Raw genomic sequence first — 14,875 nt, forward strand, 5'->3', positions numbered from 1 at the left:
TTTATATATTTTAATATAACTTCAATTGAAAACTTACTGAAATTAGTTACAGTTGCACAGAAAATAAGTCTCAAAAGTCACTTCTAAAAATGAATACTAGCGATTCAAATGTATGTCAAAACATGTTTACATTGAGATAAAGCAACAGAAGCAATTGCAATATGAACTCCCTAAAAACAGAGTTTAAAGTGGAAATCATGAAGCGTCCCCTAACTACAGTGGCACTCAAGAACAACCTTATAAAAATTCATATATACAATGAACATCAGCTCTCATGAAATTAAAAATGAGTACCACACATAGGGCTTGATCCTGCAAAGTGCTCTCCTCCAAACCAGCAAAGGACTTAAACACATGCTTAACTTTAAGAATATGAACAGTCCTAAGGACGATTGGCAGGACTATTTACATGCTTAAAATAAGCATATTGTTAAGCACTTTGCTGGGTCAGGGTGCTCAGAACCTTGCAGGATCAAGCCCATAATAATTATTTTAAATGTTCAGCCAACTTATTAAATTATTTCTGTAATAATTATCTTTGGAGTTTCATAACTAAATGTTAAGAAACTTAGAAGGAAGAGGGGAAGCACTGTCATATCAGTATGATAAGGCTAGTATGTGACTAGTTCATCAGTTCCTTTGCTAGAGAGCCTTAGCAGTTTTAGAGAATACAAAAGCCAAGGTTTAATTAGACGGTAAATTTTAGAGGCGTATTTACCAGGTAAGTTGGCTTCCATCAGATATTTAATGCATAAGATGTTTGGATGAAGAAAGCAGCTATCAGTTACAGCTGGAAAACGAGGCAAATCTAAAAAAGCTGCAAGTTCAGACATCTTGTTATGCACATCTTCATACACAGGCCAAGACTGAAAGACAAAATAGGTTTAAAAAGTTTCTTCTGTTTTGTTTTTAGATTTTACCCCAGCATCTTTAGCTATCTGTTCTTAATTCAAATTCTACATTATTGTTATACAGAAACGTTCATGCCCTTCCTTTAGCACCTCTACAAGCACTGGTACGTATTATGCAGGATACTCTTTGGAGCTGGAACCTTGTTCATGACATGTGTTTGTGAGCGGCAAGGTTCCCAAAAAAATAAATAAAAAAAATACCCTAAAGCACTGCAAATGTAGCATGAACTCTCAAAGCTAGACAGATAAACAACAATCTGTAGCTCTGTAACATAACTTCATACAAAAATCCCTTTCAAATTTCCATACTAATTCATAGAAATAATCTTGCAACTGTCTCCTTTCGAATCTATTAACCACATGAAGAAAGATTTCCAAGCTTCCACTGTAACATTAATTCTAGATAAAAACATTACTTATGATCAGACTCTTACTTGGTCACAATGAGCTCAACAGAATTACCTGAGGAATAAAGAACATAAAGGGCAGCAGAATGTGACCTTATTTCTCAAGAGAAACAAGGTGGGTGAGATATCATCTTTTATTGGACCAATTTTTGTTGGTGAGAGAGACAAGTTTTTGAGCTTATACAGAGCTCTTCTTCAGGTCTGGAAAACTTACTCCAAGTGTCACAGCTAAATGCAAGGTGGAACAGATTGTTTAGTATAAGTAGTTCACATATATTTCAAGGGACCATTCAAGGTAAAGTGGCCCATTACCATCCCTCCAGTCACAGGAAGAAAAGGAAGGAGATGTGAAGGGTTGTTAGTGAATTATAGATTTTTGTAATAAGCCATAAATCGAGTGTGTCTATTCAGTGCATGATTTTTATTGTCTAGCAAAGTTATGAATTTAAGCTCTCAGGCTCATCTTTTGAAAGTGTTGTGCAGGTTTCCTTGGGGGATGAGGACTGATAGGTCAGATACTGAATGATCACTTTGCGAAAAGTGTTCACCCACAGATGGGGTATTTTTTGTCTTTTATCATTTTGCTGTGTGAGTTCATTCATGAGTGTGGCGATTAGGAGTCTAACTACACATAGTTGCTATTGGAGCATTTAGTGCACTGGATAAGATATGCCAATCGCAACATGTGGTGTATGTCTTGAAAGGTGTGTCATGAGGGGCGTTTATCATTGTAATAGTGGAGATGTGTTTGCAAGTTTTGCATCTGTTGTTCTGGCAGGGTCCAGCGCCGCTTTGAGTGGACATGTTCTGGTCTGTGGGGACCTTGCTTCTAATGATGAGTATGGAGAGGTTGGGGAGGAGGGGTGTTTGAAGGCCAAAGAGGCGGTTCAGGAAAGATTTCTTTCAGGATGGGGGTCTTCATCGATCATGGATTGAACTTGTTTGATGATACCCCATATGGGTTCCAGTGTGGGGTGACAGGTGACAACTGGAGGTGGGCGATTGGAGACAGTTTTATTTCTGTGTTGAAGCAGGTTCTCTCTGGTATTTGGGTGGCCCGTTCCATGATGTGATCTACTTCCCTGATGGAGCATCCTTGTTTGGTGAAGGCAGTTTTGATTGTGTTACTGTTTATATCCTGGACTTCCTTCTCGGAGCATATTCTGTGGATCTGAGTGTCTTGCTGTAGATAACAGATTTCTTGTGTTTGGGATAGTTAAGAACATAAGAGTGGCCATACGAGGTCAGACCAAAGGTCCATCAAGACCAGTATCCTGCCCTCTGACAGTGGCCAATGGCAGGTGCCCCAAAAGGAATGAACAGACAGGTTATCATCAAGTGATCCATGCCCTCTCACCCAATCCCAGCTTCTGGCAAACAGAGGCTAGGGACACCATTCCTGCCCATATAAAGGTAGATATGGTGATCAATGGGTTTCTTGCATGTATTTGTCTCTAGGGTTCCATTGCTAAAGATGCTTATGGTGTCCAGGAAGTTAATGCTGGTGTGGGAGTGTTTCAGAGAGAGTTTAATGGACAGGTGGTGGTTGATAAAGTTGTGGTGAAAATCTAGGAAAGAGCTGAAGTCATCTGTCCAGTGGATGAAAATATCTTTGATGCATCTCAGGTGCACCATTGGCTTCATGGTGCATTTGTCCAGCAATTCTTCAAGGTAGCCCATAAAGAGGTTGGCATTTTGGAGAGCCATTCTAATACCCAGGACTGTTCCCATGGTTTGGGCAAAATGGGTTCTGTTGAATGTAAAATTGTTATGGGTGAGAATGAAATGGATGAATTTGGCAATATGTTTGGGGTGGATATCTGAGAGTTGTCCATTGTATTGTAAATATTAGTGGCAGGCAGCTACGCCATCCATCATTGGAGGGATGTTCGTGTACAGGGAGGTGACCTCCATGGTAGTGAAGATGGTGTTCCAAGGGAGGTTGTTAATATTGTGAAGTTTGTGGAGGAAGTTAGTTGTATCCTGGAAGAAGCTGACCCTTTGTGTGATGAGTGGTTTGAGAATGGTTTCTATGAGTCCCAATAGTACTTCAGTAGGAGTGCCGTGGCCAGATATTGGACTACAAGGTGGACAGAAAGCTGGCTAGATCGTTAGGCTCAAAAGGTAGTGATCAATGGCTCCATGTCTAGCTGGCAGCCAGTATCAAGCGGAGTACTCCAAGGGTTGGTCCTGGGACCGGTTTTGTTCAATATCTTCATTAAATGATCTGGAGGATGGCATGGATTGCACCCTCAGCAAGTTCGCAGATGACACTAAACTGGGAGGAGTGGTAGATGCGCTGGAGGGTAGGGATAGGATACAGAGGGACCTAGACAAATTAGAGGATTGCGCCAAAAGAAATCTGATGAGGTTCAACAAGGACAAGTGCAGAGTCCTGCACTTAGGACGGAAGAATCCCATGCACCGCTACAGACTAGGGACGCAGTGGCTAGGCAGCAGTTCTGCAGAAAAGGACCTAGGGGTTACAGTGGACGAGAAGCTGGATATGAGTCAACAGTGTGCCCTTGTTGACAAGAAGGCCAATGGCATTTTGGGATGTATATGTAGGGGCATTGCCAGCAGATCGAGGGACGTGATCGTTCCCCTCTATTCAACATTGGTGAGGCCTCATCTGGAGTACTGTGTCCAGTTTTGGGCCCCACACTACAAGAAGGATGTGGAAAAATTGGAAAGAGTCCAGCGGAGGGCAACAAAAATGATTAGGGGGCTGGAGCACATGATTTAAGAGGAGAGGCTGAGGGAACTGGGATTACTTAGTCTGCAGAAGAGAAGAATGAGGGAGGATTTGATAGCTGCTTTCAACTACCTGAAAGGGGGTTCCAAAGAGGATGGATCTAGACTGTTCTCAGTGGTAGCTGATGACAGAACAAGGAGTAATGGTCTCAAGTTGCAGTGGGGGAGGTTTAAGTTGGATATTAGGAAAAACTTTTTCACTAGGACGGTGGTGAAGCACTGGAATGTGTTACCTAGGGAGGTGGTAGAATCTTCTTCCTTAGATGTTTTTAAGGTCAGGCTTGACAAAGCCCTGGCTGGGATGATTTAGCTGGGGATGGGTCTTGCTTTGAGCAGGGGGTTGGACTAGATGACCTCCTGAGGTCCCTTCCAACCCTGATATTCTAGGATTCTATGATATTATGGGTTCCCTTGTTTGTGTATCTTGGGAAGCATATAGACGTTCGTGGAGGATGAGTATGTAGAGTCTCTTGGAGTTGTTTGGGGAAGGATTTGATGAGATTCTTAAATTCCTAGGTAAATTGTTGTGTGGGGTCTTCTTTGAGTTCTTTATAGTAGGTGGACTGAATAGTGACACTGGATTTATGGCTTATTACAACAATCTATAACCCACTTAAAACCCCTCCCCTCCCTGCAGCTGCTTCTCCTCCCGCTTCCTTTCCTCTGCTACTTTATGTTTCTGGTCCCAATTCAGCAAAGTTGTAAAGCATGTGCTTATGTCTATTCATATTTAGCAAAATGTTTAAGTACATACATCACTATAGGGTCAATTTTAAGCACACGCTTAATTCAGTGCAGGCTTTACTGCTCTGCTGAATAAGAATGAACTGCTGAACTGGGGCCTCTATTTTTGAAATCTTATAACCCAGGCTAAAAAAAAAAAGTCCAATAATTATGCTATCAAGAACAACCGAAATTCAATAGTCTCTTTTTGTTACATTACGTGATGTTTAACTCTTTTAATATAGGCAATTCAACTGTCATTCACACTTAACAGTTTTGAATGATTGCGAACAGTATGTCCATTTTTAAAAGGTGCCCCAAGCCTGCAATGAATTAAGAATGTGCTTAACTTTAAGCATGTGAATAGTTCTACTGAAGTCACTTAAAGTTACAGGAGTAACTTTAATAAAACTGTTTTCTAGTTCCTTATTCTTCTAAACAAACAGTGATGAAAAGTAGTCTCCTCACCTGTTAGGCTTATCTTGAGAAACAAGAAATACATGTGTTACCAGAATACTACAAAATCAAGATGTACAGTCCCCTCCAATCAGTCTAAGAAGCAATCCATCAGCTTTACAACAGAATAATCGTGGAATAAAAAATTTAAACAGTCAGGATTTCAAGTTTGAAATTATATACATTCTTTTATGCATAAATTTCAAAATCAGTGGGATATCAATTTCCTAGTGCCCTGAAAGAGCACACTGGAAAATCAACAGATAATGCAAATAGATACAGTGCAAAAATAATATACTTAATTAGATATAGTGGAGATGGAACTTTCCCATGAGAATAAGAAACACAAATACTCATCTGCCTAAATATCAATCAGGCCCGTGTTAAAGATTAAAAGTGAGGTACATAAGGAACTCATAGCAGCTTAAATGCATCATTTCTCAGTCACTAAAGAACATCACCACTGTTATTTAAGCATTCACAGTACTTCACAAAAAGTTATAAAGAGCTTTTGTTCAGTTTTTTCAAACCAAATTCAAGGTTTAATTTTATGATAAGATGGTAAAGATCAGCTTTTTAAGTGATGTAAAATACTACTCCCTACATAATGGTATTTTGTTTGTGGTGTTGTTTTTCATTGCAAATAGTTCAAAAGGATACTAACAACCTAAAATACTCCTGTGTGACCTCTTTTTAAGGATGTTTTTGAGTATAAATAGACAGGAGTGCTCTCCCTTGGGTATGTGTTCACAATGGATTTAATAGAATTGGGACACATAACACACTTGGAGGAGCACACTAATTCATGACAAGGCCTCCCCAACCAAACCCTTCTCTTGATTCCTCCTTCCTCCTGTGGTTTAAACCCCAACAGCCTGTTTACATTTACTGTGACACTCAAGTGTTTTTCCTATTACAAAGGGATAGATAATTACAATGCTAGATTGAGTGACTTATGCATTACCAAAAGCACATAGATTCTGTTTTCTTCATGTCTGTAAATAGCAGGTAGAAGTTAAAGTTAAACAACACACAAGATCATTTTCTACCAGGAACCTAGTTAGCTGGGGGGTGACAATGGCTGTAGAGAGCTCTATTATTCAGAAAGCACTGAAACACCTTAATAACAAACATTTTACACAGTTTAACGTCAAAAGAGCTATTAGCTTTTGCGGTGAAATTCCCATGTGAAAATTTTCACTCCTACTTCTGCAGTCTACCACACAAAGAATGTATTCATGTTACAGCAGTAAAGGAGGAGGGTTTTTATTTCATTCAGTTTATAAAATATGTTCCCATATCTGGGTGCATATATTCACCGTACACAAAATGTATAGCAAACGTCAAACTGCCCTGCCTCAAAACTCATCATCTTCCACCCATCTACTTATGTGTCCCTCCCCAGAAAAAGCCTGATAGAACAAGTCATCCTGAAAGTCAACCAAGTCAGGCTTTGATTAACCAATAATTGAAGCAAGTTTTGGAGTCACGGCCCTCTCAACTGAGAATGCCCTGCCTCCAGCACCTCATGATTAAATTTAGGGAAGGAGTGGTTTGAGATGTTAGATCATATGCCTCAGATTACCAAAGAATAATTTTTTTTTTGTTACCCAATATCAAAGTTTATCTTCACATTGCATATTTTCAGCTGTGTTTGTGCTAAATATTTACAAGGGCTCCCCTATCCATCTCTTTCTGGAATTATTGTGCTTTGTTTACTGTTCCCAGTCCTTGGGAGTCCCCCAAACAGTTTGTAACTCTCAGCTACAACTTCATGATGGCATTTTATAATTCCAAAGATAAAGGACAGAAGAACCATTATAATACGTATGACCACCAGAAGACAGTCTTCTCATACTTTTGGCAAACTGGAGTTTCTTGAAGACGGATGTGGGAGATTCAGTTGTCTGGATGTGGATGCAACTGCCATTGGGGAGCAATTTCTTTGCAGCTCTTTTGGTCTTTGAAAGGTCCTTTATCTCTTGTCTCAACATATTATAAAACAAGATACTTTGAATCTAGAAGGTAGTAAGGGAATTTGATACTACATGAGAATATCTACTATACTTTTATCCCTCACTGTTTAATGTAACTCACAAGGCAGACTATTCTGTAGGAATATTAGCACCTGGAATATGGTATCCAGTGTGCTACATGTTGGATTGTTTCAATTAGCTAATTCTTTTATCATTCAGAGCTCTCTGGGAGAATTTTTTTCCTGTAATAGAAGAGGACAAACTAGTTTCCAAAAAGTAGATGATCCAATTTGTTAATATGAATAATCAGGGCATAGAAACAGATAATTGTTTTGGGTGAGCCCAGATTGCATCCTCTCATGCTTGTTATGACAGTATCAGAATGTTGCTAATCAACATGTGAAAAACTGAGAACCTATTGGCTAACTTTTCAGGTGCATTTTCTGCCCGCTTCTTTTAGACTGAGGGTTCACAAACTTTTTATTACTATGGATGACATCTCAATAGAGAAAGCCAATGGACCACTTCTCTCTCTCTCTCACACGATTGTACGGACCATTTCTCCTCTCATTTGTGATTACATAACATCCCTGTAGCAATTGTTTTGCATGTACTTGTCTTCAACTTTAATATGATAAGGATCTATCCTTCTTGAATTTGCTATGCAGTCTCCTTTGCTGTTGATTTAATTTCCTCTTCTTCTGTTTTATTCATCTCTCCCTGTACATTTTTGAACTGCTTATTCCTTTTCCTTTTGACCACGCTTTGCTTCCACTTGGTCTCTTCGTTCCTGGACATGCAGTCTAGATATCAGGATTTCGTCTTCTCATGCTCCTCTGGGCACATTGACTAGTTGCTTTGTTCTCTGCTCCTCTGAACATTCCCCTACTGATAGTGTTCAGCAGCTGTAGTCGCTGAAAGGGTCTCCTTTTTCCATCTCCTCTTTACAAGTGGACCTGGTAGAGGCCAATCCTGCCTCCTAGTTTCCAGATGCCTCTTTGCAATGAAGAGATTCAATACCTGTGGAACTATCTGAAAAGACTCTGACCTATCTGAAGCAGCCTATGACCAGCCACCTCTCCCCAGACTACAGTCTGGAAAAATGTGCTAGGCTGACAAGGACCAATGACTAGGATATTGATTATTCCAACATGAAGGCTTAGGAGACGATTAAGCTATGATTTTGGGGGCGCGGGGATTTAAAAAAAATTATAACTACACTGAAAAGTTGGTGCAACATATATTCTTTATAAAGGCAAATATAAACACAAAACACAGTAAGCTATTTATTGTAAAAGAGCTAGTAAATCAAGTCTGTAAACTAGAATAACCTGCATGCGTGAAGTCAGGAGCCGTAGATGCTGGGTGATGCAGAAATGCTAATTTAGCCACTAGCTGATTTCATAACAGAGCTGACACTACTTCCAATAACTATGCCACGAGTGAAATTTACAACCAAAATGATATTTGAAACTGAATGGGAATGAGCTGGTGACTCAGTACTTTGTATTATATAGATGTCCTTGGAGAGACGTCAGCTTAAAAATTCCTACATTAAAATGGAATTTCCTTACTTGCTTTGTGTTGCTCTCAGATCAGTCACTCTCTCCCCCTTCTCTACCCATTTGTCAGCCTCTCAATCATCTGAACCTTTTTCCATGCAGCCTCCACTGTGGTTCTATCTCCTCGAGATCATCCACAAGACCCTTACTTTCCTCATTTTAAGTACATCTTAAAAACCCACTTCTGCCAATGCTATCTACAGTGAGCTTTGCTGATTTGTATACGACATTTTTTTTCCTGTTCCCCTAAACTCTATTCACCTGACAGACTATGAGCTCATTGGGATTATCCCCCAAAGTTGACAAAACACATGTTCAGATCAACCAGATGAAACGTCTCTTTAAAGATACGTAGCGAAGTCAGGAACCCATATGGAAAACGAATTCACCAAAATGCATTGACCAGAAGAACTTTTACAATATTTCCAAGTATTGATGGCTCTAAAATTGTTCTGGAATGTCATCAAAGCAATTACCATATAATGTATTCCTAACACCTTAGATTATTAGAAGTGAAAGATTTTAAAAATCAAGTTTACTTTCCACCAAGAATTTTTTTTTTTTTGGCACCACATTCAACTTGGGCAGTGAAAATAGCATAGTTACTTCTGTTTTGTAGTTCGTTTCTAATATGTCGTGCTTACATTTTCCACAGCAAAAGACTTTACTAAAAAAGTACTGGATCCGTAAGGAATGTGTAAGAAATATAGAGCAGTGATGTAAAGGATGGACTAGATGATTGCATACATCTCTTCCAATCCTAATATCTATGAATCACATGTTGCTGCTGATGTAATAATGGAGGGGCATGCCTGAGACTACTAAAGGTGAACAAATGGCAGGAAAGAATAAAGGGTGAAATTCTTACTGCTCCATTTAGATAACTGTTCAATATTCCAAAGAAGAGAAAAAAATTGTGAGGACTCCACCACTAAAAAAAGAAAAGAAATACAGAGATCAATCTCACATTTAAAATAAGTTTTACAAGATTCCACAGGAATGAAGCACTAGGATAATAGTAGCATTACACTTGTCCACCTTGTAGAGCCAGGCATGTGTGTTGTTGAGATGGTTTCCTAAACTCTCTAGGATATTAAAAATGCAGCCAAGATCATCCTTATCAAACCATATGAAAAGCAACATTGGCACTGTGTCCATCTCCTATAATAACTGCACCTTTTAAACTCTCAGATAAAGCTACCAGTGTTGCTTCAGAAGCCAAAACTTACTCCAGAGGGCTGTGCTGGGCATCAAAGGAATGTTCTTTATTCAGGAAAAGCTTTCATTTAAAAAGGTTCAACATACAGAGAATGATCAATGCACTTCTGTGAGCAAATCCGAGGTATGCTATGGAGAATGACTGCCTAATGGTGAAATCATATCACATATCTATTTGAAGAATGCAGGACTGGTTGCTATCTTGTCCACAAGCGAAAACAACAACAACAGGAATTAAAGGATGAATACTGAATACAGAAGAAGCTTGTTTTGCTAGATAGCCAAATAAATTCCATTTCTCTATTCTATCTGGAAGACTTTTCAACACAATACTTCTTGGGGATGCATAACACTACTTTGGTTATTGGGTAATTTTGGATAAGAAAGTTCTGGTTGAATGAGTTCTAATATATTATTAAACTGGCAAAGACACATGGTTGAGTGTTGCTTTGTACATGCTCACAAGACAAATCTGAGTGATAATGAACACTTAAGCTTAATAAGTTTTAAAAGCCTACCTAGTGTTGTGTTGAATTGTCTAACAAGTATTAAAATGTAAAGCTTGCAAACAAGTTTTATTGAATTTCACAAATATTTTATTAGGTTTGTTTTCCTTCTTTATTAAGCAATGCTTTAAGACAGGTAGAGACAAGCTAGAGTTTCTGTTACACAACAGCAGGCTCCCATGATAAACCTGATTACAATAACCCTGTCAGAAGTGAACTTCCTCCTCAGCGCTTTTAAAAAAGCCTCACCCTTGCTTATTATCATTCTGAAGTAGTTTCAGAAGAGAAAAGGGAAATTGGCAGCTGTTAATTGCATATCTGCAATACATTAGGGGAAAAAAAAAGGAAACAAAAAATCCCACCAAATAGAAGGATTAAAATGTACTCCAAAAACAGTAGCAGGACTGAGGAGGGAACTGGTGTTTATGGTTTTGAATGATAAAAATGAAGGCAGCAGAGCTGATTTGCACAACTTATATGCTTCCATTTGTATTTCTTACTAAGCTCTAAAAACTCAACAGAGCCTTAACTGGCTTCTGTGTCAATTCTAACATCTTTGGGAAGGGGAACAGAGATAAGAATTTTATGAAATGACACTCAGTGGATATCCAGTGGCATACATCCAAATCTCAGTATCTAGAAAAATAAGACACAGCCCACTTGCTATCATTCTTAGAAACTACCACCAAGTAACCATCTCTGTTCTGTGCTTATTTTTTATGGTGTAAACCAATTTATTTGGTTCTAAAAATTGTACTTCCAAAAACAATTTTAAGTCTCTTATCCGCTGCCCAATCAAGTTTGCTTCTTGTAAACCACAGGTGCTTTAAAAGATGTAATATGTACTTTAACCATGATGTAATTCTAATTGTGGCACCTCCACAATACGCATGTCACACTACCCTTCAAAGAAAAACAATGCATTCTTCAATAAAACATAATTTTACCGTAATATTACCTTAAACAGTGTAAAAAGAAAAGGAGTAAGTGAGCTGTAGCTCACGAAAGCTTATGCTCAAATAAATTTGTCAGTCTCTATGATGCCACAAGTACTCCTTTTCTTTTTGCAGATACAGACTAACACGGCTGCTACTCTGAAACCTTAAAAAGTGTGTCTAGCACTTTAAATTTGGGCAAACTTGCCAAGCAAAGAAAAGGTTTCCTGCTCCATCGAGTTTATGAACGAAGACCCCGATCCTGATTTCAATGGAGCTCTCCTTGGATGCAAGAATCTGCCTGCACTGTGTGGATCCAACTGTGCAATAGGGTCTAAAGACTCACAAAGGGACTGATACATGGAAGTAGAGAATGATGTACAGTTGTCACTGGAGTGGGGAAAGTTTTGTGGACATGAACAAACATTTCAACTTAATTCCCAACAGATTGGTTTTAAACAGTTGGTTAACAGATTTATCTACAGTCAAGAAGCTGCCTACAATAAAAATGCAAATGTACAATCCAACAAACTTGGGAGACTGGAATATTTTAAGAGCTGGAAGTTTCCTATAAGGGATACTGAAAACGTTAATTATTTGAAATTGTCTGATTTCAATAGAGTGCCTGTAGCAGGGTGGTCACCCCACTCCTGCCCTGAAGGGGTTAAAACAGCCCTGGGAGAGGGCTTCCCTGGGGAGCCCATAGTAGAAGCAGCCCTGGAGAGGGCTGCAGCTGGGAATAGCTAGGCTGACTGGTGGAAGCAGCCACAGATGGGGCCATGCCCCAATCAGGCCACAGCTGGCCCTTATAAGAGGGCTGTGGGCCAGGAGTCTCACTCTAGCCCTGGATTGGGAAGGGCTAGCTGCCTGAGAATGAGGTACCTTAAGCAGAGCAGTACTGGGGAAGGGCAAAGGGAGCTGAGGAGCCCCAGCCTAGTAAACCCGCAGGCTGCAGGCCTTGGTAAAGGCCCAGAAAGATACTGGGGCTGCAGCGGTGTAGCCTGGGAATAGGCAGAGGCAGCGGGTCCTAATCACTTGCCAATGATGAGTGGCCATTACACTGCAGTCTGCCCCAGTGAGTGGGGGTTAGATGATGATTGGCAGTAGCCACTGAGGTAAGGTGGGTTTAGAGGGTTGGGGGTTCCCCTGGAAGGGGAGACCCAGAGTGTGGGGGTACTGATGGGGCAGAACTCCAGGGTAAAGGGCACCGGGGTCCGGGAGGGACACAGGGCCAGCGGGAGACGAGACACTAGCCTGCAGAGGGCGCGCCAAAAGCTGGAAAGAGCTAATTCCCAAGACAACCAGCAGGAGGTGCCGCACTTGTGAGTCTCGCTTCACTACAGTGTCCTTGTCTAATTTCAATAGATTTCCCTTAAATTGTATGTCTTTAAATGAATTTGAAAAATTAAATAAGAAAAAAGGGGGGAGATTTTCAAAAAGCCAAAGAGATTTAGGAGCACAAGTCCCAATGGAAGGAGGAGGTCATCCTCCGTTCCAATCCTGCCTCAGCCACTGATTCATTGTGTAGCCTTGGGCAAGTCACTGTCTGTCGCAGTTTGCCCACCATACAATGTTCATAATACTTTCTTTTCGCAGGAAAGATGTAAAGATAAATTCACTAATGACTGAGGGATGCTGATATTATAGTGATGTATGCCAAAGAGGAGACCACGAGGAACCGAAGCATTCTGTAGTCAGTGCAGGGATTGGATGGCACGCAGTAAATAAGGGAATGGAGCCACACATTGGAATTATGAAGATAAAAATAAATATTGAAAAGCTGCTTCATTTTCCGAGCACCATCCATCCTATGCACTAAAAATGGGTCCTGTATTAAAAACTACATATGATCATGTAATTAAAGACCGCAGCCTAATGCATACAAACAAGGGGACCAAATTAAGCTTATAAGGAAACCTCAATTCTGGCATTTCCTAATTTTTAAGTGCTTACCTTTGCAAACAAAATAACTTCTAAATGTAGGGTTTTTTTGTATGTAAATTATATCAGTTTAACTTATCCATGAATCAAAGCCCTGCATTTTCTGTAAGAGCTGAACAAGACAATGCTCAAAAATCTGATTCAAACGGTCTGGAAATACGCAGATAAACAATCTGTTTAATGTGAAAGTAGAATTGGGAGAGAGAGAAATAAAATGAATAATTCATAAAAGGCTGTTTGTCATGTCTTCTATTCCAGGATGGCACCATATGCTCTTTAATCTAACGTTATTAAGCTTCTGCTTTTATTGCATTTTTTCCCCATCAGACTTGTGAATTTTCCTTCCCTTCACTGGTGCTGGGCTGCCAACATTATTCACCAATGTGAAAGAGACTTGGTAATCAAGATGAAAAGGTGAGCCATGCTGAAGAGATGAACATTCACTAGCAAGCTGTCCTAACAACTCCTCCAAAACAAAAACTGAGAAATATTTAAGCAAAGATTTCATATACATCTATTTAATGGGGCCACTTTTAGCCTACAGTAAAGAAACCTAGGCTTCCCCCCACTATACACTTTTTAAAAATGTATATCTGAAGAGATGAAACGTTGTCATAACATCCACTTGAAATCCTAGAAGGATGACATTAAGCTATATCTAATTTATACAACTCGCATACTACTTGGGGAGGGGGGTGCGGGGGGAAGGAGATTAATGTAACCATTTTGTGGATGTGAGTTTTAGATTTAAGTGTTCTCGCTGGTCAATTTTTTAACACTGACAGCAAACAAATTCTGAGTCACCTTTAGTAAAACGGGGCTGCAAACAGCTGTGCTAAAATATTATGGAGGAGCGGCAGCACCTTCCATAGGTAAGGCCGAGCAGAGCTCTTTGTTTAAGATTGATATATTATCATGTGTTCTCATACAACGCTGTCTTTCAAAGGAAAGCACAAGTCTTAGCTAGAGGCTTGAGAGAGAGAACAATGCTTAAATACACTTTAAATCTGAATTATACAAATGAAATATATAAATGAATAAATTCAAGGGTCTCTGAATACTCCTCCCCTGCCTTTCACAGCATAAAATGCCCAAATGAGGTACTATATTTTCAGAGGAGTCCACAGTTCTACTTTCTCAAGCAAAAATACTCAGCATAAAAGGAACAGACTAAAGAGCATGATTATACTAATGTATTGTTTACTACAGTACATTTTTAACTGGACAAATCAAACATTAGTGATACAAAGCCAGCCACTAATTTTACAATGACACTGTCATGACTAGGATCATTCAGTAAAGGACCTGCTGACAAATACAATTGGTTAAAAGCTAGAAGAGCAGCAGGCAAGTTGAGCTGGTCAGGAAATTTCCACTATATTTTCCAAACAGCAAATGCTCGTTTCACAAAATAAAAGTTTTCCATAGGAAAACTACAATGTTGCTGAAAAATTGATTTTTTTCTGTCAGAAATATTGAAGTGATG

The 14,875-nt window shown here is 39.5% G+C and overlaps 1 protein-coding gene across 5 annotated transcripts in view; it reads right to left on the bottom strand.

The window, feature by feature from the left end:
• TAF1B (TATA-box binding protein associated factor, RNA polymerase I subunit B) overlaps window positions 1–14,875 on the bottom strand; it is a 62,905-nt gene that overhangs the window by 19,347 nt on the left and 28,683 nt on the right. For all 5 annotated transcript variants that reach the window (XR_005224574.2, XM_043542271.1, XM_037894084.2 and 2 more), the window contains one exon: window positions 719–866. Coding sequence is in view for 4 of the 5 variants with exons in the window: in XM_043542271.1 (XP_043398206.1) it covers window positions 719–866 (148 nt within the window). In the remaining variant the exon portion in view is untranslated. The remainder of the gene's footprint in view (window positions 1–718; window positions 867–14,875) is intronic.

This window comes from Chelonia mydas, chromosome 3 (genome assembly GCF_015237465.2).
Source record: "Chelonia mydas isolate rCheMyd1 chromosome 3, rCheMyd1.pri.v2, whole genome shotgun sequence".
NCBI classification, from domain to species: domain Eukaryota; kingdom Metazoa; phylum Chordata; order Testudines; family Cheloniidae; genus Chelonia; species Chelonia mydas.